This window comes from Taudactylus pleione, unplaced genomic scaffold (assembly GCF_031769625.1).
Source record: "Taudactylus pleione unplaced genomic scaffold, aTauple2 ptg001183l, whole genome shotgun sequence".
NCBI classification, from domain to species: domain Eukaryota; kingdom Metazoa; phylum Chordata; class Amphibia; order Anura; family Myobatrachidae; genus Taudactylus; species Taudactylus pleione.
This window is the reverse complement of record NW_028285584.1, coordinates 1,294,911-1,319,762: the sequence shown is the minus strand read 5'-3', so window position 1 is coordinate 1,319,762 and position 24,852 is coordinate 1,294,911. Positions and strand designations below refer to the sequence as shown.

At 48.3% G+C, this 24,852-nt stretch overlaps 1 protein-coding gene across 1 annotated transcript in view; it reads right to left on the bottom strand.

Moving 5' to 3' along the window:
• LOC148453325 (transport and Golgi organization protein 6 homolog) overlaps window positions 1-24,852 on the bottom strand; it is a 106,150-nt gene that overhangs the window by 49,937 nt on the left and 31,361 nt on the right. Inside the window, exons 2-6 of the mRNA XM_088462286.1 lie at window positions 16,479-17,140; window positions 16,162-16,278; window positions 15,114-15,264; window positions 13,723-13,859; window positions 12,322-12,487 (exon numbers count right to left, since the gene is read on the bottom strand). Of these exons, the coding sequence (XP_088318412.1) occupies window positions 12,322-12,487; window positions 13,723-13,859; window positions 15,114-15,264; window positions 16,162-16,278; window positions 16,479-17,140 (1,233 nt within the window). The remainder of the gene's footprint in view (window positions 1-12,321; window positions 12,488-13,722; window positions 13,860-15,113; window positions 15,265-16,161; window positions 16,279-16,478; window positions 17,141-24,852) is intronic.

Sequence of the window (24,852 nt, the reverse complement as noted above, 5' to 3'; positions counted from 1 at the left end):
GCACCCAGGCCGTATTCTGCATGCGAGCACAACACAAGGCACCCGGAGTGCACCCAGGCCGTATTCTGCATGCGAGCACAATACAAGGCACCCGGAGAGAACCCAGGCCGTATTCTACATGTGAGCACAACACAAGGCACCCGGAGTGCACGCAGGCCATATTCTGCATGTGAGCACAATACAAGGCACCCGGAGTGCACCCAACCCGTATTTTGCATGTGAGCACAATACAAGGCACCCGGAGTGCACCCAACCCGTATTCTGCATGCGAGCACAATACAAGGCACCCGGAGTGCACCCAGGCCATATTCTGCATGCGAGCACAATACAAGGCACCTAGAGTGCACCCAGGCCGTATTCTGCATGTGAGCACAATACAAGGCACCCGGAGTGCACCCAGGCCGTATTCTGCATGTGAGCACAATACAAGGCACCCGGAGTGCACCCAGGCCGTATTCTGCATGTGAGCACAATACAAGGCACCCGGAGTGCACCCAACCCGTATTCTGCATGTGAGCACAATACAAGGCACCCGGAGTGCACCCAGGCCGGACTCTGCATACGAGCACAATACAAGGCACCCGCAGTGCACCCAGGCCGTATTGGGCAAGAAAGGCCCCCAGTATTACGCAGCTCCTTCCAGACCCGGCAATCTTGTAACACAAATTAATTCATTTCCCGTATAAATGGGAAAACTTGTGCAAAACAAAAAGGAGCAAGACGTCACAAAATGCTATTTAATGCCGAATGACAGCATTATGTGGTTAAGTTACCTCTGATTTACATAATAGATTTTATATAACAAAAAATGGACGACATTCGATTTTTGTCCATCATGATTACAGAAGGAACTTTATTTACTAATATTTTCAAATTCGTTATTAGCAAAAAATTTGAAGAAAATAAAAATGTTTTCACTCCTACTGGAACGTTGGTCCGCATCAATTGGTTGCACAATCTCTGAATAACAGTTGCGGATCTATAATGAGGGCAGGGCGTGTGAGGTGCACCTGGGCCCATGGGTCCAGGGGGTCCACACTGCACCCATTTCAGCCACCGTGTCCGCTCTCGCCCGCTCCTTTCTCCTGACTATATCTTACTATAACATCTGTACACGGGCACCCTCCAGTCCTAAATTGCCAATGTTAAATACTTTACGTTCATCATTAGGCTAATGGGCCATGATTAGGGAGGCCAATCCCGGGATCAGGACCGGCGGGATTTTGGCCTAAAATAGTCGAGATTTGAATCCCGGAATTGGAGCTTCCAATCCCAGGATTTCGAGACTAACGATCGCATGCGCCATTTAGTTATTTTTTATGTCGGGCAGCGCTGAGCACCTGCAGCTCTCACCCAGACGCTGCCCCGGCCCCCAACCGTGCGGCGTCTGAGGAAGGATACGCTCTCTGCGACCAGATACAAGTACCCCGGACTCCTGTATACTGGTGCTACATGCCTGTGTATTCAGTCTGGCTGGTTCAACTCCTCCCTGTTATTTGTTACTCGTTTTCCATTCTCACTGCTACACACCGATCACTGCAAATAACAATTATGTTCTATACTCGTCATTAGTGACATTGGGAGGGAGGGGGAGATGTACTAATCCGTGGAGAAAAAAAGTGGAGAGAGCTTAAGAACCTACCAATCAGTGTCTAACTTGGCATATATAAAGTACTAACCAATCAGATCCTGTCATTTTTCAAACACTGTGCTGATTGGTTGGTATTTAATATTTCTTCACTTTATCTCTCTCCAAGGCTCGATACATCTCCCCCTGAATCTCTCCAAGTTTCGATATATACAGGCAACCATTGCGAACACTTCTCCAAACACACTGGCCGCCACAATACCAAATTATGTTCTGTGCTTGTCATTAATGCTGTTAGCTATATAGGTGCAGGAATACAGGCAGCCACTGAGATCTCCACAGGTGTGTTACTATATGAATGATATCTGACCAGGGACAAGCTGCATGAATCATCCTCCTTATCCGCAGTGACTCAGGGTCACTCAGCCTCCACTGACACATTGTATAAGAGAATTTATCCATTATGTTTATTGTGATTGCTTTCTGGTGGAAGCCTCTCAGTGTGGCCTCAGTGATGGTAGAAGGGCTTTCATGGGGTAGAGACAACACCAGCTAGATTGTACAGGTCTAACCTGGGCAATGCCAATCTACTGCACTTGAATGGTAGCTGAACTGTTCCTAAACCGATATTACCCTATATATATAAAATAGCATTATAAACAAACACAATTTAGTGTGTCACTGGCCCTTTAAGGCATAAGTGGTGACATCAGAACCTGTAAGCAGTGTTATGTCATAAAGGGCATTGTCAGGTGACTGTTTAGAACCCTGCTGGCTGGCAATTCTGTACCACTGTCTGCCTGTAAGCCTACAGAGCAGCAGGGGTTTTTCGTCAGTGAATTATTTATAATTTACCAGAGATATGAGAGAATTGGCCACGTATAGTCGTGGTTCTATACCATCAAGGAGCCCAGCTTGTAGCTCCACATTATTTTCATCCAGCCAGGACAGCTGCAGAACAAGTCCATATGCCACCATGAAGGGCACACATGGAGAGGAGAAACCTAGAAAGCCATATAGCCTAGGTGAGGACCTCTATGACTATACGGAGAAGGCAGCAAATAGAATCTACGCCAAGCTGCTACCTAACTCAGCCTCCAAACAGTCGTCTAACGTGAGCCGGCAGGAACAGTGCTCTGCACAAAGACACGGCATCAAAGCACAGCCATCTAGAGACTCTGCTGGTGATGGCTGTAGTAGGGCAACACTGGGCAAACCACCAGCATGTCCACTGCTCATTACTAAATTACCGTTATTGCCACAGATGAATCCAAGAAAAACATTTGGACCAGTGTATCATGCTTCAGATGTGAAACTCTCCCATCTTCCTCCATCGTGGAGCCCAGCATGTAGCTCTGCATCAACAAGTCCAAGACAGCTGTACAAGTCCATATGCCACCATGAAGGATACACATGTAGAGGGGAAACATGTCTCACCTAGAAAGCCATATAGCCTAGGTGAGGACTTCTACGGCTATAAAAAGAAGGCAGAAAATAGAATCTGCGCCAGGCTGTTACACAACTCGGCCTCCAAACAGCCGTCTAACATGGGCCGGCAGGAACAGTGCCCTGCACAAAGACACGGCATCAAAGCACAGCCATCTAGAGACTCTGCCGATAATGGCTGTAGCTGGGCAACCCTGGGCAAACTACCAGCGTCTCCACTGCTCGTTAGTAAATTGCCGTTATTGCCACAGATGAACCGGAGCACAAGATCTGAACCAGCTCCTGCCTTAAATCCGAAACCCTCCCGTCTCCAGGCGCTGAAGCCAAGAAAGACATCTGATGCTCCGGCTCCTAAACTGAAGACCAGAGGCGCCCTTAGGGGGAAGGTTTCCTGTATCCCAGCACCTCCCAACACACCTGAATTAGGGCTGCTCTGTGGTTGAGGGAGTAGAAGTCCAATCAAGTCCTCCCGTATCCCACAGCTGACTCTCATAAACACATCTGCTGTAGGTGCTTCCACACCCTAACTGAAGACCACCTGTATCCCACGGCTGAAGCCTAGTTCCTGCCACCAAAGTGACTGCTTCCTGTGTCGCACAGCTGCAGCAATTATCTGTATTTAGAGACAATTATAAATAAAATTCTGTTTGAATCTATTATTTATGTTGTGTCATAATCTGCTGGGATAGGGCAGCTGTGAGAGGTCTGGGGGCTTTTACCCAGGTTCCAAAGCAGGGTGACATCAACTCCAGGGAAGGTGCAGTAATATCTCTGAGAGGAGAACTTTATTTTCTGGGCCTGGAACTTAGGAATGAATGGAAGGTTGGGTGGGTCGGTTATTTCCCTCCCCCTCTCTTTGATTCCATTATTATTTTGTTATTGTACCTGTACTGTATAAACAAGCACCTGTACCATATGTGTTATTGTACCTGTACTGTATAAACAATCAAGTGTCACCATATTGTGCCCAATATACATTAATGGGGCTCATGTAGAGTTGAACACAAGTTATGTAAGAATTGCGCGTATGCTGCGGCCACTCTGACCATTTATCTCTATTGTCTGCATAGAAAGCACTGGCTCATGCAAGATCAACCAATCAGGCGCTGGTGGGATTAAAGTAGGTGCTGTAAATATACTTCACATGGTCTTTTAGAGCATAATAACAAGAGATATGGTAAGAACTTACCTTTGTTATCTCTGTTTCTACGAAGTCCATAGGGTCCACAGGGTTGACCTTGGGGTATAGCTTGGATCTGGATCCACGGGCACCATACAGTTAAAGCTTTAGCTCCCAGGATGCACTTGGGTCCTCCTCTATACCCCGCCCCCGAGCCACAGGTACCTCAGTTGGTAAGTAGCCTAGGCCGAAGGAGGAGACTAAACAGAGAGAAGGAAGACTGGAACACACAAGAAACCATACTCACAGAAATGGGAGACGGAAACACCGGTGACCAGTACCACAGCCCATGTGAAGCCAGGTGCGTCAGGGCAGGCGCCCTGTGGACCCTATGGACTTCGTAGAAACAGAGATAACAAAGGTAAGTTCTTACCATATCTCTTGTTTTCTACTTCAGGGTCCATAGGGGGTCCACAGGGTTGACCTTGAGGATGTTCCAAAGCAGTTCAACTAAGGGCGGGGACGCTCCTGACAGAAAGGAGAATCCTGCGCCCGAAGGATGCATCCTGAGAGGCAAAGGTGTCAAACGCATTAAAACCTCAAAAATGTCTGAATTGAAGACCAAGTGGCTGCCTTGCACAGCTGAACAGCGGAGGCACCACGTCTAGCAGCCCAAGAAGGGCCTACAGACCGAGTGGAATGAGCCTTAACCGAGGCTGGAACAGGCAAACGTTCCTGTATATAAGCCTCCCTAATAACAGAACAAAGCCAACGGGCTAAAGTTTGTTTGTTGGCAGGCCAACCCCTCTTAAGGAAACCAAAGAGGATGAACAACGAATCGGACTTCCTAACAGAGGCCGTCCGTTCAACATAAATTCTGAGAGCCCGGACCACGTCCAGCGAAGCCTCGCCAGTCGTAAGACCCGGAGCCTGAAAAGCTGGCACCACAAGTTCCTGATTTATGTGGAACTTAGAAACCACTTTAGGCAAAAACTCAGGACCCGAAGAACCACTGTCAAGTCCCACGGAGCCAATGGAGGCACAAAGGGAGGCTGGATCCTCAGCACACCTTGGAACAAGGTGTGAACGTCAGGCAGTGTGGCAATCCTTCGTTGGAACCACACTGACAGGGCCGATACATGAACTTTTAGGGAAGCAAGCCGTAAGCCCAGGTCAAGACCTGACTGCAGAAATGGCAAAATCCTAGAAACTCTGAACACCTGAGGGTCATAGCTTCTAGACTCGCACCACTGAAAGTAAGTGTGCCACACTCTGTGGTAAATCCGTGCAGAGGCAGGTTTATGTGCCCTAAGCATGGTACTGTTGACAGAGCTTGAAAAGCCCCAGGACCTTAAGACGGCTGTCTCAAGAGCCACGCCGGCAAAGACATTCGACCCAGATCCAGGTAAAGGCAGGGACCCTGAGACAGCAGATCCCGACGTTGAGGCAGAAGGTACGGAGCGTCTACAGACAGGCCCCTGAGATCGGAGTACCAAGGACGTCTGGGCCACGCTGGAGCCACCAGCAGAAACGTGCCTCCGTCCCGTTTGATCTTTCTGAGTACCCGAGGGAGCAGGGAGATTGGAGGAAACAGATACGCTAGGTGAAACGACCATTTCACTGACAACGCATCCACTAGGCTTGCGCCTGCGTCCCTTGTCCTTGAGCCGTATATGGGCAACTTGTAATTGTGACGAGAGACCATCAGGTCCAATTCCGGCAGTCCCCACTTGTCCACGAGAAGTTGAAACACCTCTGGGTGAAGCGACCATTCCCCGGGATGCACGTCGTGACGGCTGAGGAAGTCTGCCCCCCAATTGAGGACTCCCGGGATGAAGACTGCCGATATTGCTGGAAGGTGGCAATCCACCCAAGTCAGGATTTGGGACACTTCCGACATCGCAGCTCGACTGCGAGTTCCTCCCTGGTGATTTATGTATGCCACCGTGGTGGCGTTGTCTGATTGTACCTGAACTATTCTTCCGAGAAGAACGGTGCCTGACGCCAGAAGAGCACGGTACACTGCCAGTAGCTCTAGAATGTTTATGGGAAGGACGGCCTCCTCCGCCGACCAACGGCCCTGAAGAGACAACGAGAAGGTCACTGCCCCTCAACCCTGGAGACTAGCCTCTGTCGTGAGCAGAACCCAGTCCGGAATCCAAAAGGGGCGACCCTGGCTGAGATGAGCTGACTGCAGCCACCACGCCAAGGACCGGCGCACTTCCGGGGACAATACCAGCATCTGGGATCGGATCCGGCGGGACAACCCATTCCATTCCACAAGAATCTGCCCCTGCAGGGGACTGGAATGGAACTGGGCGAACTCCACCATGTCGAATGCCGACACCATGGACCCCAGGACTCTCATTGCCGAATGTATTGACACCCTGCCACTGCTCAGGCAACTGTGTATCCTCAGTTGTAGGGAGGATACCTTTTCCAGAGTCAAGAAAATCCTTTGTTGACTGGAGTCCAGAAGTGCTCCCAGATGGACCATCCGTTGAGATGGGATCAGAGACGACTTCTTCCAATTTATTAACCACCTGTGTGCTTGAAGACAAGCAATTGTCAGGTGGAGATGATGAAGAAGCACCTCCGGGGAGCTCGCCAGCAGCAGCAGATCGTCCAGGTACAGCAGCAGCCATATACCCTGACCCCGAAGGTGGGCAGCCATGACTGCCATCACCTTGTTGAAAACCCTCGGAGCCGTGGAAAGACCGAAAGGCAACGCCTGAAATTGGTAGTGATGGTTTAGGATAGCAAACCTCAGGTACCGCTGATGTGCCGGTGCTACGGGCACATGGAGATAGGCGTCCTGGATATCGAGGGAGACCATGAAGTCCCCTGGTTCCATCGCCAGGATGATGGACGCAATGTTTCAATCCTGAACTTGGGAACTCTGAGGTACTTGTTCAGAGACCTTAAATTCAGAATAGGGCGATGAGACCCATTGGGTTTCTGCACCAGAAACAGTGATGGGAAGCTTTGGACTCGTCCAGCGAAGGACTCGTGCAAAAAAAATTGGTGAGGCGGCCTACACCGAAACGACAGGGCGTACCCCTGAGAGACTACTTCTCGAACCCAAGCATCCGTGGTGGTACTGGAGAGGCCCGTCCCGTCAGGCAGCAGGTTTATCCTCCTGTTTGGAAGAGAGGCGCCGAGCATTCCATGCCTGCTTCTGTTTCTCATCCGGTTTGGATGAGGCTTTGGTCGCTGAATGTCTCGGGAAGGACTGGCCCTTGGCCTTACCCTGAACCCGAAAGGACCGAAAAGCAGTGCTCCTCACCCTAGCCGGCGCAGAAGCCGAAGGGAGAAAAGCCGACTTGGACTTAGCCAAGGTATCCACTATTTTGTCCAAATCCGGACCAAATAGCAATTCTCCATTAAAGGGGAGAGCCTCCAGACCCGTTTTAGAGTCCGTATCAGCCCTCCAGGACCACAGCCACAAGGATCTCCGAGCAGACACATCCGCAGCCGAAACTCTAGAGGTTAACATGCCTGCGTCCAATGACGCCTCCCCAATATAGGAAGCGGCATCCCTCATTTGTGCCACTAATGCCCTCTGAACATCGTCCGTAAGAGAATCCTCCAAGGCATTGGCCCAGTTCTCAATGGCTTTAGCCACCCAGGAAATGGCCATGGATGGGCGCGCCACCGCTCCGGAGAGCGAGTAAATGGACTTCAAACAAATCTCCACTTTCCTGTCCGTTGGATCCTTTAAAGAGGAAATAGACGGCAATGGTAGCGTAGCGGTTTTAACCAAGCGAGTGACATGTGAATCCACCGCCGGTAGAGTCTCCCATTTCCTGCAATGATCCTCAGGAAAGGGATAATGAGAAGCCAACCTTTTCTGCGGTTGGAATCTCTTGCTGGGTAATTGCCAGGCCGCCGCCATATGATCCACCAACTGATCGGACAGAGGGAGCACATTAGAAGTAACCTTTGCTTTCTTGAAGTCAGGAAACTTCGACTTAGGGACCGGTGCCTCTTCTTCTATATTGAGAATAGCCTGCACCGCCCTAACTAATGCTGGAACATTAATGGAGGACCTAGGCTCAACCTCCTGTCCCACAGCACCCAAATCAGAATCCTCATGGACCTCTCCATCATCTGAAGAGGGATCCGATTCTGATACCTGCGCAGTGAGTAAACTCACAACAGGCCGCTTAGTCGCCTTCTGTGGCACATCACCCTGCAAAAATGACTGAAAAGCCGAGGATGAGGCCGCCAAACTCTGTACCGAGTTGGAGCGAACATCCACCCAAGGCGGAGGAGCCGACTGAGGGAAGCCCTGAAAAGGCACCACAGACTGTTGTGATACAGGGGGGAGGCTGGACATACACAGGCAGCCCCGAATACTGTCTCACAGTCTGGGCCCCGGAGGGAGACCGCAATACCTGCGGAATATCCGGGGAATGGGACAATGCCCCAGAAGGGGTCACTGTAGGGATCGACAACTTGTCTGCAATAGATGTCAGCACTTGTGAAAACATCGCCCAAGGGGGGTCCTGCTGCATAGGGGGTATAGAGGGGCCTGCCCGCACAGACCATCCTGAGATAAATCCCCCCCATTAACACCAGCAGAACAGCGTCTGCAGGAAAGCAACACAAGAGCCCCGGAGTGCTCAGTCTCCTCATCAGACATGATGCAATAAATACTTATCAGCAGAGGACATACAGTGTTAACACCCCCGCACTCACCAGCATGCAACACAAACAGGCCCAAAAATATGGTACTGTGTAGCACACAACAGTATGTGACTGACCTCACAAATACATGATTTATAAGAGTGAGGTTAATAGAAAAACACCCCTCCTCCACACACCTTCGGGCTGTAGGAGAAGCAAAGGGATAGATATAAGCTGACAGTAATTAGAAAATAAGTACAGACAGCAGCACTAGCAAAGTCACATACAATGCAGGAAGATTGTACTTACTGCACCAATCGCTACCATCAACCACCCAGATTCAGTGTCTGGGGGGAGTTATAGTGCTGTGTACACTGTCCTTTTGGTAGGGGAGAGGTACACAGGGGGACCTGACCATGCACCTGCCTGGGAGTCTGCGTTATAACCTTCTAAAGATGGCCGCCGGAGAGCTCTGAGGAGGAGTGGCCAGCAGAGGAGCAGCTCAGCGACGCCAGTACACATGAGAAAAGGCACGCTGAGCTGAGGGGAGGAGCCGCTAAACCAGGGAAGGCTGCCTCCCCTGGCTAGTATTTAACCCCAGGGATGCCGGTTCCCCTCCGGAACTTATACTCTGGTGGTCCAGCGGAGCGCGGGGTATGCCTGCATGAGGGGGAGCCCGCCGCTACTAGCGCCGCCGGTCTGTCCCCAGAGACCGGCGGCAACTGACTGCGTTTATCCCTGCGAGCGGCGCTAAGAGCTGCTCCTGCAGCCCCACTGCACAGTGCAACCGACTTCGGCAGGCACCAAACTGAAACTGAGGTGCCTGTGGCTCGGGGGCGGGGTATAGAGAAGGACCCAAGTGCATCCTGGGAGCTAAAGCTTTAACTGTATGGTGCATGGTGGAAGAAACCCAGAAGGCTTGAAATTTATGGGCATTCAAAAAGTGACCCCCAATTGGAGGGGTGAGGACATAATCACTTTATTGAAAAAAACTGAAACAAAATGGATCTATATGTTGAGAACTTTGGACCCATATGGGTTGAATATAGACATTGAACTAAAAGCTTTTTTATAAATTTTAAAAATGACATAGAATTCCTAGTATATATCTTCATACATGACAATATCCTTTTAATAATTTTACACACACATAGTATTTATAGAATGAGCGGCGAATCGGCAAGAAATACAAATGACTAATATATGGATTTTAAAGTGGATTTTATTTAAAAAAAAAAAAAAAAAAATTTTGTCAACACATGGTTGCCACCAAAAAAAGAAGGAAGTCACAAGGTACAGACTTCCTGTTTTAACTTAGCACTTAATAAAGAACAGTATAAATAGAGGCAATGAGCAGCCCAATCCCTATCCTTGACAAAGGACCCAGCGAGGTCCGAAACGCGTTGGAGCAGGAGAGTTTGGAGTCACGTGGAACAGTCCTCACCGCTAGAGCCTGCAGATACCCGGCTGCCGCGGCCGCACTTACAGCGCTGCAAGCAGAGTCGTGTTCCGGAGTGAGAAGGCACCCCGTGCAAGGGAGAAGACCGCCGCTATCACCGGACACTCTGAGGTATAGTAAGGGACAGTTAGGAGAGGAACGGGCATACGGACTCCCACCCACAGCAACGCTGATAAGATACCAGCAAGCTGCCACTCTCATTAGTAACAAAAGAGCATAAACATATATGTGTTATTTGTATGTTTGTTTTGTTTGTCCGCTCAGATCACCACAAGCGCTTAAACACTTTTTGCACTATTACTATTTTAATTTTAAGCAGCTAATTAGTCAAGCGCATACACTACATTTCTTCCTTTAACTGTATGGTGCCTGTGGATCCAGATCCAAGCTATACCCCAAGGTCAACCCTGTGGACCCCCTATGGACCCTGAAGTAGAAATGATTGTTTCTGGTGCACTACAACCCCCAGACATGGAGAGAGCTTAGCGCAGGTCGTCTGGGGTGAGTAGAAGCCGGGCTCTATCACATACAGGGGCCCATTTATTAATGATAGCATTTGTATGCAATCTGGGCACAGGCAGCTGCTAGAATGTAATTACCCGGAGTGTATATAGCAGGGGTGGCCGACCGCAGACACTCAACCAGCCGATCGCGTTGGCCCGTCCCTGTCCAACAGCATTCAGCAGCGTCCAAAAAGAAATTGGAGTTCCTCTTTCTCAAACAGGTCAGTATTCTGTAGGGGGCTGGGGCAATTTAATGTATATATTTTTTTATGTGAGGGCCAATGTGTGTATATGGTTTTTTATTTCCCCTCTGGGGGGCCAATGTGTGATTTTAGCAGGACAGTCCCCATGCCCCTTGCTTCAAGGCCACGCCCACATTTTTGCACACCACTCCCCTTTTTCACGCTTGTGAGCAAATGTAGATACTCGGTAGATTACAAAAGATTTTTAGCTTTAAATGTAGATCCCAGAGTACAAAATTCTGGCCACCCCTGGTCTATAGGATGCGCCAGGTACTCGCTGGTCCCATGACCTGGGCTACACTGTAACTAGTGTTGGGTGAATTGACTCAATTGATTCTAAAATTAAATACGTGATCAAAATTTCTTAAAAGATGAATACAATTTCTGAATAAATAATGCACATCGGAGAATCAGACGTATTATAGTGCATGGAGAGTAATGCATCAACACACATGACTAGTCCATGGCCTTATACACTGAGCATCCAGCCCCTCACACACTAAAAGGGGTAAATTTACTTAGATGCGGTTTGTCAAAGTCACCGATCATAAGTGGCTTTGACTGATGATTTTAAAACGGCAATAGAGATAAATGCTAAACAAGGCTTGTCTGGCATTTATTTCTATTGCCGTTTTAAATAAAGGCGCTGATTATGAAGACCAATCTTGGGATCGGGATCGATTGGATCCCGGGATTTTGGTCCAAAATTGGTGGGATACGAATCCCGGGATTGGAGCTTCCAATCCCGGGATTTCGGGACTAATGATCGCATGCGCTATTTCGTTTTTTGATATGCCGGGCAGCGCTGAGCACTTGCAGCACTCACCCGGGAGCTTTGCGCAGTGTGACGTCACACTGCGCAGCCCCACTTCTGCCCGCCCCTTCAGCCACACTGCCGGCCCCATTGTCCAACTCAATCCCAGTAATCCCGGGATTGAGCGTTTTTCAATCCCGGGATTGAGCGTTTTTCAATCCCGAATCCTGGGATTGAAATAACAACCCGGGATTGGCCTCTCTAGCCATGATCTCTGAATAAACATAACTGTAAATGATAGTTAGGTATATATTCGCTAATCCCACCAAACTGCTCATTGTTTTATTCTTTAATGTCGTGATTTCCTGACGTTTTCTACTGTACTGTTTTGAGCCACAATAAATATATTTTTGAAAAACAAAAAGGAATTTAACTGCAAATAGACGTATGTCGCAGTTTCAGCATCAGCAATTGGGTGCATGAGATGAAAGCAGTTTAGGGGAAGAACTACCTCCTCACTACAGCCTACAGGTAAGTGGCTCATACATTTCCGTCTCTCTGAGGCAGTTCAGCCGCTCACCTGCTTGTGCCATGGTGCAGCACAGTAAGGGCTGCAGCATGGGTAGAATGAGATGTTCCTCTGCCAGCTGAGGGTGATCCCGTGCCATCTTCAGGAAAATTTCAGTAGCGACTCTTTGAAACTGACGTGCTGTCAGCGTGTCCTGGATGTGTAGTAAGTCCAGGATCTGGGAACAACAGAAGAAAATAAATTTGCATTTACCACCCCGGTGTTTCCAACACTAGTCTGAAAGGAACCTCATCACTAAACTGCATTATAAGGGCGATATTCAATTGTTTTCGCAGTCCGTATCTCCCGTCTAAAGTGACGGGAGATCACAGGGCGCTATTCAATTGTTACTGCTTTTTCGGTCGGGTTTAGCCACGTAAATCGGCTTCCCCCGACCAAAGTGCTGGGCGCGATCGCGAAAAGTGCAGTTTGGACGCCCAAACAGGTCATTTTTCGCCTATTTCGGCTCGCCCCCCCCCCTGGGGCGGCGAGCTGAAATGGAGTGCTGTCAGCTGATCGCGCCCGACATGAGCAACAATTGAATTCCGCCCTTAATGTTTTAATGCAGAAATTGGATACTACAGCTATCAGTTGGGAGGTCACGGGAGTTAGTCAATCTGAAATACTTTGCACTGCTGATAAATTTAGTATGCTGCGATTGGCTACAGGTTGATCTAGCACAGTTCCTCTGCTGCCTTGTTCTGAGGAATGAAAGCAATAGGGGGCGCCAGTAACAGCTGCATGCAGTACAATGTAAAACGGGTTCCTCAAAGGTCTGAGCAATGCTTGTGCACAGTGGTACTCCCCAAAATCAGGGTGACAGTGAGCACTTATGGGGCCTGGTTCTGAGTCAGACGCAAGAGCATTTGTGGACAGATGTCACCAATTTCAGCATACTGCGAATGCGCCAAAGAAAGAAAATCGCCGGCTAAGCCGGATCAGGCAGACGTTCACTGAAGGAGATCGGCAGTGCGGACGGATTGATCTGCCAGTAGAGAAACCACACTACAAATGGGCCTAACTGAACAGTGACCATGCCCCGTGTCATAAGTGTGTCGTAGGCGGGTAAGCCGGCCTCAATACGCGAGTGTAGCGTGCAGACAGAGCCTGTTTTTAACGGATAATTTGAACGTGGGTGCATTGTCACGATACTAGTGACGGCGACTCCGGCTGTGGATGTAAAAACAGTGGGCGGGATAGGCTTCTGCGTGCAGTCATTCAGGATTTGCCAAACACACTGGCGGACTCTCACATTAGAGTAAGTAGGAAGCCGCGGGCGAATGAAAACAGCAGCCGCCGATGCGTCCCGCTCAGAACCAGGCCCATGTTCTCTACTGACAAATAACTAAGAATAAAAGACAAATACGGGAATTTTTGGCAGTGACCAATAGTGACAGTTCCGTGGTCTGTTACCTGTGGGCAGACCTTCTGGTAATATTCTTCCACGGTCAGTGACTGCTGCGGACAGGATGCCAGGATCTTGGCTACGGCATCACACTTCTTCCAATTGCTGGCAGCAGCTTCCGCTTCACGTCCCCCAGCTGCACCCACTGTAATATAAGAGAGTCCGCTCCTTACCTGGTGTTGCCAAACATTTTTTGGCTCTAAGGAAGCGGATTGTATGCAGAACACAAGACAGTAACGTGCAGCAGCAAAGGCTATTATAGAGCCTGACTTCCTTACACTTCAAATTCAATCTATCAGCATATTACGCAGAGCTATACAGTGAGGGGTACAAACCAATTACATACAACAGGACAGATTCCGAGACGGACGCTGGACCGATTCGGTCACAGCTGTCCGGTGGTTTTTGCCATCTGGGTAAGCTTAAGGTTACTCAGATAGCGAATGCCTGCCTGATAGTGGCGATGATGATCTGATGCTGCGTCGTCGGACGCAGCAGCGGATCAGATAAGCCGTCAGGAGGCGTCTTTTTACACAAGGCGCCTCCTGCAACTTTTGCATATTTTCCATCTCTGAATCAGGCCCAATGACATGAAACATGGGGTAAGGAAATCCAAATGAGCTCCCAATAAAAGAGATGTGGGGGGGCACTTAGTATATGAGGTAGTGGAATAACATTTGTAGTTTCAAGTGGGGAAACACGTTTATTCGATACAGGCACAGTGCTAGTTCCTGGCTCTGTGTAATTTGTGATTACAGCATTAGTTCTGGATAGCTGATGATCACAGGCAGAGTGCTGGTTTCTGGCTCTGGGCAATTGCTGAGTTATTGGTGATTACAGGCACTGTGTTTGTTCCTGGCAATTGCTGCTTGACTATACTGTGCTAGCTCCTGGCATCGGGCAATTGGTGATTGCAGACACTGTGCTAGTTCCTGGCATCGGGCAATTGATGATTAGAGACACTGTGCTAGTTCCTGGCATCGGGCAACTGGTGATTGCAGACACTGTGCTAGTTCCTGGCTTCGGGCAATTGGTGATTGCAGACACTGTGCTAGTTCCTGGCTTTGGACAATTAGTAATTGCAGACACTGTGCTAGTTCCTGGCATTGGGCAATTGCTGACACTGGGCTAGTTCCTGGCATTGGGCAATTAGTAATTGCAGACACTGTGCTAGTTCCTGGCATTGGGCAATTAGTAATTGCTGACACTGTGCTAGTTCCTGGCATCGGGCAACTGGTGATTGCAGACACTGTGCTAGTTCCTGGCTTCGGGCAATTAGTAATTGCAGACACTGTGCTAGTTCCTGGCATTGGGCAATTAGTAATTGCAGACACTGTGCTAGTTCCTGGCATCGGGTAATCCCTTAAGCGCAATAAAGCATTTCTAATATTAAACCAACCTCGAGCTCCTTCTAGGATCCCGCGCACCACAGACTGGACCCCATGCGGCCTCATAAGTCGCTCAGACAGCAGCTGCCCACAGAGACGGCGCAGCCAGGCAGGAGCCGGGGCACGCTGCACTATGGCTGCAACACCAGAAGGACGGGGACCCTGGAAATAGGGTAGGGATCAGTGTCTGCAGTCAAGTCATATAGAGCTAATGTGTTCTTTCTTTACCAAAGACGATTAACAAACCCTGACAATGAAGATAAAGAAAGTAAACCTGAAACATGCACCTAAATGGATATGAAGACAACCAGGAAACGTTAAATGTGGAACCTTTCACATTAAATGGCTGCAAATTTCTGTACAACCCTGGCTAGTCCCCCAGATGTACCTTATCTGTGTGCACATCTATCATTACTGGGATGTACCCATGTATTGAGCGAGTGTAGTGTTCCTTCTAGCACCCTGCATGTCACAACCCGTGCGGTTATTCTTTCCTGCCTAGGGTGTTGCTCTCTGCTCTGGTGCTTCTAGCACACTCATTGAATAAGGTCCTTGAGGATGCATTTGCAGAAACAGAACTAGGACGGCTTGTGTGTGACTACATGAATCTGTATTGCATTAGTGAAATAATTGTCAGAATGAGTACTATACTTTCTCAATACAAAATAAAAAAATATCATCCACTGACTGCAACTCCACAAATAAGATATTATTATGAAAAAAAAGACATCACAAATGTCTATTCTAAAAAATAGCAATTAAAAGAAACAAACACACTAAAGAAAAAGTTACTAAAAAAAAAACTATTAAAGTAGCAAACGGTTAACTGGACACAGCTCTAAACAGAAAGAACACTGGTGGGAATCTATCAAACCTTCAACAGTGGAGAAGTTCCCCATGGCAACCAATCAGCTTCAAGCTAGCATTGATCAGTCAGAGTCTATAAAACAATAGGTGGATGCTAATTTGTTGCAATAAGCAGCTTCTCCTCTGTAGATGGCTTGATACATTACCCCCTATATTAGATAAGACCGGACTACAGTCATATAGAGAATGTACCTGTCTGGGTCTCCCCTGCAAGACCAGCAGCTCTCTGATGACCAGCGGCTGGTATAACTGATCCAGGAGACCCCTCAGAGCCTCCTTACATTGGCTCCTCTCGCTCTCCGTCAGATTCTTTGAAAAAAAGAAAAGCTGTTGGAGCGATACAGATATAGAATATAAACATTTAATGTATTTTAAAACAGTATAAAAACTTGGCCGAGTTGTTCATTCCAGGCCAGTGTTGTATGCGATCCAAGGGAACAGGACACGGACAACATAAAGTAATCATATACACCGTCACCGCCCATGGTGGCTCCAGCAATGTATTCTACCTTCAGTCTCCCCTCTGTGCCCGGATCGCAGTTTGCTTTGGTCGGGCAGCATCCCAGCTGGCACAGCCCAGCCATGAGGTCCCCAAGATGCTGAGTAAAGAGTATAGTCCCCAGTGAGGAATGGCCAGACACCTCCAATAGAGCAATGCAAGAGATGTACAGCCTGCGGGTACGAACTTGGGGCAGGTCACATGACGCCATTGAGCACACGAGGGCTCCAAATGTGGAACGATGTTTCAAGGGGAGGCCAATCCCGGGTAGTAGATATGGGCAGATTCCCAGAGACACCACAAACTGCAGAACAGACTGGACGGTCTTCTGCTGAGCGATGCTAAGTGTGTCTGGGCTAAGTGCTGGGGCAGCCTCAGGAGTCCTCAGGTTGGGTTTCGGGGGCTGGAAAGAGGCAGCCAACTGAGTCATACACTCCTTGAGAGACAGGAGTAAGAGCAGAGCTTCTGACGTGAACTTCCATGATGGATCTGCAGGTGTTTCCGAGCATCCTCCCAGCCATGTGGCCACCCGGGAGACCCTGGCCCTTAGGATCTGTAGTTCCTCCCATTTAGGAGCCGTTTGAAGCTCCTCCTGCAGGCAGGACACATTGAGCTGCAATGTACTGAGTAAGGCAGCTTGTTCATCGGTACCATGAGCGACTGACCCAGCATCTGTAATACATACATTACACATATAGATCAGAATACACTGGCACTTCATGTATTACATAGAAGCTAGTATACTAACATTAACACCACAATTAATTTCTCAGCGATGTGAGCAAACATTACAGAGACACATCTCTGATGGGCTGAGAAGGAAAATCTGTGAAGTTTGTGGCCGTGAGTTGACAAGGAAACGGTCCGAACGCTGGCAACTTCTGACCATCGCTAGTGACTAAATTGTCCCCATAGTAACTAAAAAAAAATCATTCTATTTTGGTTTGAAAATGAGAAATACCTAACAATAGTTTAAATGGACTTAGGACCTCATTCAGATCCACTCGCAAAATGCGAGCACTCGCTCTGAATGAGGGCGGCCGCTTTTCTTTTGAAAGGCGGCCTCCTGGCCGCTCGCTAAGCGGTAGGTTACCACCCACAGCTTTAGCGAGTGACTTGGTGATGGTTGAGACCATCGGGGCTTGCGACGAGACCCTTGGGGTCGGGTCTCGTCTACCGAAAGTCCCAGGCAGCTTCCTGCTCTAACAGACATCCCTGGTGATGTCAGTAGGGCCGCCTACAAACGGCAGGCGTTCCTTCAGGAACGCCTCCGTTTGTCTGGCCACCCCCCCACCATGCCTACAAAACGGGGCGAGCCATCGATCAACATCGACAGCCGCCCCTTTTGTAGCGAGCCCCGTAGTGGGAGAATATCTCTCTCGCTCCGGGGCTTGCACACGCACAGTGCCCCCACCATCGACCCGCTTGCGAGCGGGTCTGAATGAGGCCCTTAGTTTCGCAAGAAAAGAAAAATAATTTTTATTCTTTCTTAGTAACGCATTCTACTAACTACTAAGTCTAAATGCGTTACTAAGAAAGAATAACAATTATTTTTCTTTTCTAGTGAAACTCACGTCAAACGTCTGGCTTGTTGTAGACCAGCACTCCAGCATATGTGTACAACACACAGATGTGTCCTAGTGCCCAATTATCACTCTGCGCATATACACAACGGCGCAATATACAGTCGTGCATATCTTGCACTTGTAGCCCCCCATTTAGGGTCGGACATCAGTAGGGTCCGGATTGATCTTTGGTATATACCTGGTATTGATACATAGCGATCATCATCTGAAAAGGGGTTGGGTATCTGACAGGCGTCGGGCTTCCCGTGCCGGTAATGTAAGCGTCGGCATCCCGACTGCTGCTGAACGTATCCCTCTTAAAGATAATCAATCGCTTGGAATATTGATAACCTGCACATTCGAGCGGAAGACCAACTTCTTCCATCACAGAGCGCAGCAAGGGTGTAGTAGTAATGTGAGGGACTCTGGACCTGATTCAGCGCCGCTCGCATCCAGCGTATGCAACTTTGTCAAAGTGACACCATGGGAAGCGCTCGCTCGCCAAGGCATAAGCACACCCACCTTGGCGGTGCGAGCGATCGCTCTGTGTATGCAGACACCCACTAGCATATGTAGAGACGCCCACTAGTGCACGTCATCTCCAGGAAGTATTAAAACATTGGTATATCGAGCACCGTCGGATGCGATCGCAGCGCTTGTGGTTGCCTTACCCTACCGCAAGCACTGCGAGGAAATCAGTGTAAAAAACAGGCATCTGACGTGCACTGTGACGCTGCCTGTTAATTATGCACGCCTTAAAAACGGCGTTGAAACACCCAGGCACGCCTGCGTTCGCACCACCACTCCCCCGTTATTAGTGTCCTGCCCCTGTTACCACCCACAAACAGCCTCTCCTGTCACTCATTTCACTGGGCTGTCTTTGCTGGGCGAGCGAGTGGGTTGCGATCACACAGAGTAGTTCGCGCATGCACAGAACGAAGCATGCACGTACGCATACCATCGGGCCACCTGCGAGCAGCTCTGAATGAGGTCCTCTGTCTGAGCAGCCTGGGAGGCACTTGAACCACTTCTGGTGAAGGGTTATCATTTAAAAGCGCAGCAAAGAGTGGTTATTAGCAACAGGAGTCATTTACCTTATCACTGCTGCATGGGAACACAGACACCACATGCCTGGCACAAGTATGTACCCTAGTAATACAATATTACCTTATCACTGCTGCATGGGAACACAGACACCACATGCCTGGCACAAGTATGTACCCTAGTAATACAATATTACCTTGTCACTGCTGCACGGGAACACAGACACCACATGCCTGGCACAAGTATGTACCCTAGTAATACAATATTACCTTTGTGCTGAATGACAAGAGCTGCAAATGTAAGGTGTATTGGCAGCCTATACAGTGTGTGTACATACTAAATGGGCCATGTTAAAGGGAATAGCAGAGAAGTAATACTGAAGTCTGCATAGGGGCAAATGTATTCATCCAGACGATAAATCTTATTGCCTCTATCAAACCGAAACTGCACCAAGTATAAACCCCAAACACTGACATATTTGAATTATCGATCTTTGATGTCCAAACCTACCCACCTTGTGCTTGGAGAGGTGGAACAGCTGCGCTATCGTGCAAGCACAGTACAGGCAAGGTGTGCAGATGTGGAATATGAAGTGACCAGATATAGAAAATATGCCAACAGTTCACTTTTAAGACCCTAAGCCCCATATTTTATTCCCAGAGATAAGCGGTCACCAAGTTCATCTGCGCTCACCCTCGAGAATTAAAGTACAACAACACAGCACATTTTCCTGCACACCTCTATGGGATAGAAGGAAAAATTGGGATGCTGGTGGCTGCGGGGTGCCGGGGAAATGGTAGGAAAGCCGGCACCTTGCGGTTAAGTGAATTGCACCCTTCATGTCTAAAGCAGGTACTCCGTGAAGGACACTATAATGGATTTACATAAATGATACAATCTCAGCTCTATCTAGGCTCAGGTGACGTCTTCAATATGGAGGGCACCCCCTCTGTACAATCCACCGCGTTTTGTTCTTCTAATGTTTACTTTTTTAACTAAAACTGGTTTCCATTTCCTCTCATTTGCTGTTATATGACCAGTAATATTTATTTTACACAAACTTTATAGATCCAGAAAAATCCTAAAGCAAAGATATGACAGTATATTAGTATAGATGGCACGTGATTATACAGGGGGGTGTCTGTCACACAACACAGAGGCCAGGTCAGACATACAGCATCTTTTTGCACTGAATTATAATAATGCATCTGTGTACAGGATAAACAGCAGTAGGGCTGGACTATGGGCTACTATGGAACTACAGGACCCAGCATGCTCTGACACCAGTAGCATGCTGGGAGATGTAGTTCCACCCCAGCTCGGGGACTGCAGGCGGCCTCAGCTTTCTCCCAGCCTCTGCTCACCTTTTGGAGTAATCAATACTTTCAGCGCCTCAATCACCGTCCCCACGTTCAAGTTGGCCGCCATCTTTCTACACCCAACACACGGGCGCAGTTGTATTGCGTCATCATGACGCGTATCCTGGGGAAGGCAGCCATATTGCGCGTGGCAAGGTGTGGCATGCTCTCTCTCACTGTGGATGGAACAGCTGAGTCTGAGTGTGATTTTTGCTAGTATTACAGAGGGTTGGGGTGAGGGAATGATTTCATAGCTTCAAAATGTGCACATATCAGCATGCTGAGGCCAAATGCAAATTAACAGACAATATTTTGCTAACATTATAATGTGCTGTAATACTGCAAGCAACCAGCCAGTTACTGCATTTGTAAGGCGCTGAGGAACGCTTGTGGTTTCATATAAATAAATGATAATAATAATTATCTGATCTAGTAAAATAGTAATAAAAAAACAGAGCTTAGATAAGGCAACTTGTGCACTGACCGGGTTAGTCATTTATTTCCTCATTGTCTCACTATAAGAGAAGGATTATTTAGCAACAGTAGTCTTTCTGCTTATAGGCATGGCCATAGAGAGCAATGATGGGCCCAGTGATGGGGGGAGAGGTCTCCAAATACTGGGTGCATGGCTGTGCCCACTCCGAAAAAATCAATGAAAACCACTGTGTGTGCCACCAAAAAGGGGGGGGGGGCATTCATCCCCCTGTACAGCGTCCACAAGCCCCTAAGGAAGCCCGGGCGCAGGAAATTTTTACCCGTACCATCACCCCTACCCGTCTGCTGATAGGGCTAAGCTACAAGAGTGATTTTTACCTGGGGTGAGTGCACGTACAGGTAGTGGACACACGAATGAAAACACCAGTAGAACGCACTTAATCAGGCGTTAGGCCTCCACGTCTGCCAGTACAACTTGTGTGCCCAGTGGCAATCAGTCTACCAATACCTGCCATTGTGCAGGAGTCTCATTCCCATGTGTCCCATAATGACTTAATTGGGTGTAGACCTGGTGACCAAGGAGGACATGGTTTATGGATATCGTCAGTGTTATGCTTGTCCAGTCATTGGGTGACTGTGCCCAGTGGATTGGTGCATTGACATCCTTGAAGACACCCCTCCTATTTGAAAATAAATGCAGAGACCTGGGGCAGTGCTTTTTTATGATGGTGCCGAGTACCGGCACCTCTTTTGTTTTCTTTAGAAACCCAAAGTTCTTCTGCCCTCATCACTAGTATATTTAACACTCCTGCCTGCAACTGGTCTCACCAGATTCCCCTGTTCCAGCTACTTTATAGACCAGGCAGGGGTGCTGAAAAAGGGGAGCGGGGTATTAGTTACCTGAACCGGGCTTGCTAGCTTGCTCCTTACCTGTCAGGAGCCCAGCACATGCTGCTGTATGCTGGGCTGCAGTGGAACCAGGGAGACTACTGCTGTTGAGTAGCAGCTGCAGTATCCTCTCCACTGCCTGTCGGGGGGGAGTGATCACACCGATTTGCTTGGATTTACCCCTGGATGAGAGTCTCACAGTGCCCCTAACCTCAGTGCTTAGTTCTTTTTCTTCTAAGAGGGGTGTGGATACACCTCCCGTGATTAGGCCACGTCCCCCGAGAGTAGCGGGAAGTGCCATGTGGCCACGCCCTTATACTGCAAAGCCACCCCCCATCTTACAAGGCCATGCCTTTTTATGATGCGCACAGAGCATCCATCTCCCCTCCTGCCAAATGTTGGGAGCTAAACTTCACTGTTGGAAACAAGCACTCTGTAGACCGCTGCTATTGCCAGCGCAACTTCAGGATTGATATGGCCTGGTTTGTTTTTGGGTTCTGCTCGAGAAGAGAGATCTGCAATATAAGTTCAACTCAGGGATGGCCACTGTTGGGTTAGCCATCAATGTTCAGTAGAGTACCATTAGTGGCTAACATTGATGGCATGTAACCATTGACAGGAAACTATCAATGATTTCACCCACCAATGGTCAGTCCTGTTCTAGTAGTTCCTGGGTAGTGGGCTAATCAGATTTTGGGGGCGGGGCTTCAAGAGTCACGGCGGGGGCAGAGTTATGCTTTGTGCCCCAGAGATAAAAAATAAAAATAAAGCACTGTGGAGCTCTGAGTAATCGATGGCTGGGAATCATTGGCTCTCCGCCATCGATGGCAAAGCTATCGACCATTGGTGGTTAACCATCAATGTTTGGCAATCATCGATGGTCGATGGCTGTCCCTAGTTCAACTCAGATATGCTCGCTACAGCCCACACTCAGTAAATCAGTTGAACCTGTAAGTAATGTAAACTTTTTGCCAGTTTTCTCCGATAACAGTTAGTGTTACCAATACCATAGGCTTATTCATTTGAAGAAAGTGATCAAAATAATGGTCTCTATGTAAAACAAGATCTAACCTCCTGGATTTGTCCTGTGTGATGATCAGTACCTCTCCCTTCCACAGCTGGCACTGATTCCTGCAATTACCAGGGTATATCAAGCAGCAGTCGCACAATTCAGAGGTGAGGCAGCTATTTTGGGTCATAAATTCCAAAGATTATTCATTCTACCCATGAAGTTACCAGATGAGGCAGCCATCTTTGGCACAATACATACAGTAGGATACACCGGTGTGAAATAGGCAATAGCTGGATGAGATGACACCCAATGGCAGAGCTATAGAATACTGAAGTAGTATACTCACAGTGAATTACGTAATTGTGGACCCATTCCCTGATGTACATTTCTGGCATTGTGCACCGCTAAGAGGCCACGATGACACAATTCACCGCAAATCTCATCATGAAACCCCCGGACTGCCCACTTCCCCAGCGATCTGGGATGATGTCTACTCTCCTGGGATTATTGAAGAACTGCCCGAAATTTGGGAGTCTCCCAGACACCCGGGAGACTAGTCAGGTGTACTTCAGTGGAAAACAATTATAACATTCTGCGCTACACACAGGTGAAAATGCTGCTTAGTAAAAATGTGATCCCCACCACATATATATATAAACATGCATTACCAAAATTTACCAGGCGCAACTTTCTTTAGGGTATCAGTGATTATACATACATCTGTAAATCTGAAATTATTGCAGATTAGTCTGTAATAAAGTTCAAAAGTCCTCTTTTTTATGTTGATCCTCTTCCACTCGTTCCACAAATAGAGAAAGAAAGTAATATACCATTCAATAGATGTAGGTGGGTATAATGGAATTGTAATATTCCTACTTACATCTAAGATTTGGTGTAAACCCTTGAATGTACAATCCTGATCATGCGTACCCACTGTCACAGGGAGGAGGTCACATGACACACTAGCTGTAGTGTCTTACTTCCCCTTCACGGAGAGGACCCTGACGTCATCAGCCAGTGTCCAACGTCATTCCCTACCATCCACGTGGGCATAGTAGGCCAACGACGGGTGTGTGATGTGACCTCCTGCCTGTGACAGCGGGCAGAGCCGTAACTAGACTTTTTGGTGCCCTGTGCCAAAGAGAGCATTGGTGTCCACACACCCCTATTTTTAAATAGGGACATAAGATAGTGCACCAGAAAAAGGGGAATGGCTTCATGGGGAAGGGCCAGGGAAGAGATAGGGGAGGCCAGGAGATGCTGGGGACAACAGAAGAGGAAGCTACAAGTGAGAATGATAATAAACACGAAAATTGACAGGCCCAAACAGCGCCCCCTGCCCTGCAGTGCCCTGTGCCATGGCACTGGTCGCACTACCTTAGTTACGGCTCTGGCAGCGGGTACGCATGATCAGGATTGTACATTCGAGGGCTTACACCAAGTCTGAGAGGAAATTGAGGGAGAAGGACTACCGAATCCTAGATGTAAGTAGGAATATTACAATTCCATTATACCCACCTACATCTATTGAATGGTATATTCCTTTCTATCTCTTTGAGGAACGAGTAGAAGAGGATCAACATAAAAAGAGGACTTTTGAACTTTTTTACAGACTAATCTGCAATAATTTCAGATTTATAGATGTACTTCAGTTTCCAGCTGCATTTCGGATCTTAAGCTGGGTACACACACACGCGCTGTACACACTGCACAATCCGGCGTATGACGGCGCAATGTATGGTTACATGCTGCGTGTAACCTCCCCGGGTCGTTCATTGCAGCATCCCATTTGTGCAGAACAGCAGATGGGATGATGCAATGAATGACCATCGCGCACGCCTGATCAGTACGATAAATATCTGTACAATATAGTGTTCCGATCCTCGTATACGGCATTACTTTGCTGCGTCCAACAAGTCTGGAGATTGTTACAGTGTCTATCTGTAATTCTTCCACTCTACTTGCCAGGTGCTAGAGCTGATGAGATTGATCCAGACCTATCCTGAGATAAGACTTGTGGTTCGGAGAATGCCAAGAGAAATGACTGTACACAGGGTGTTGTTGTCTCCATATGTCCACCAA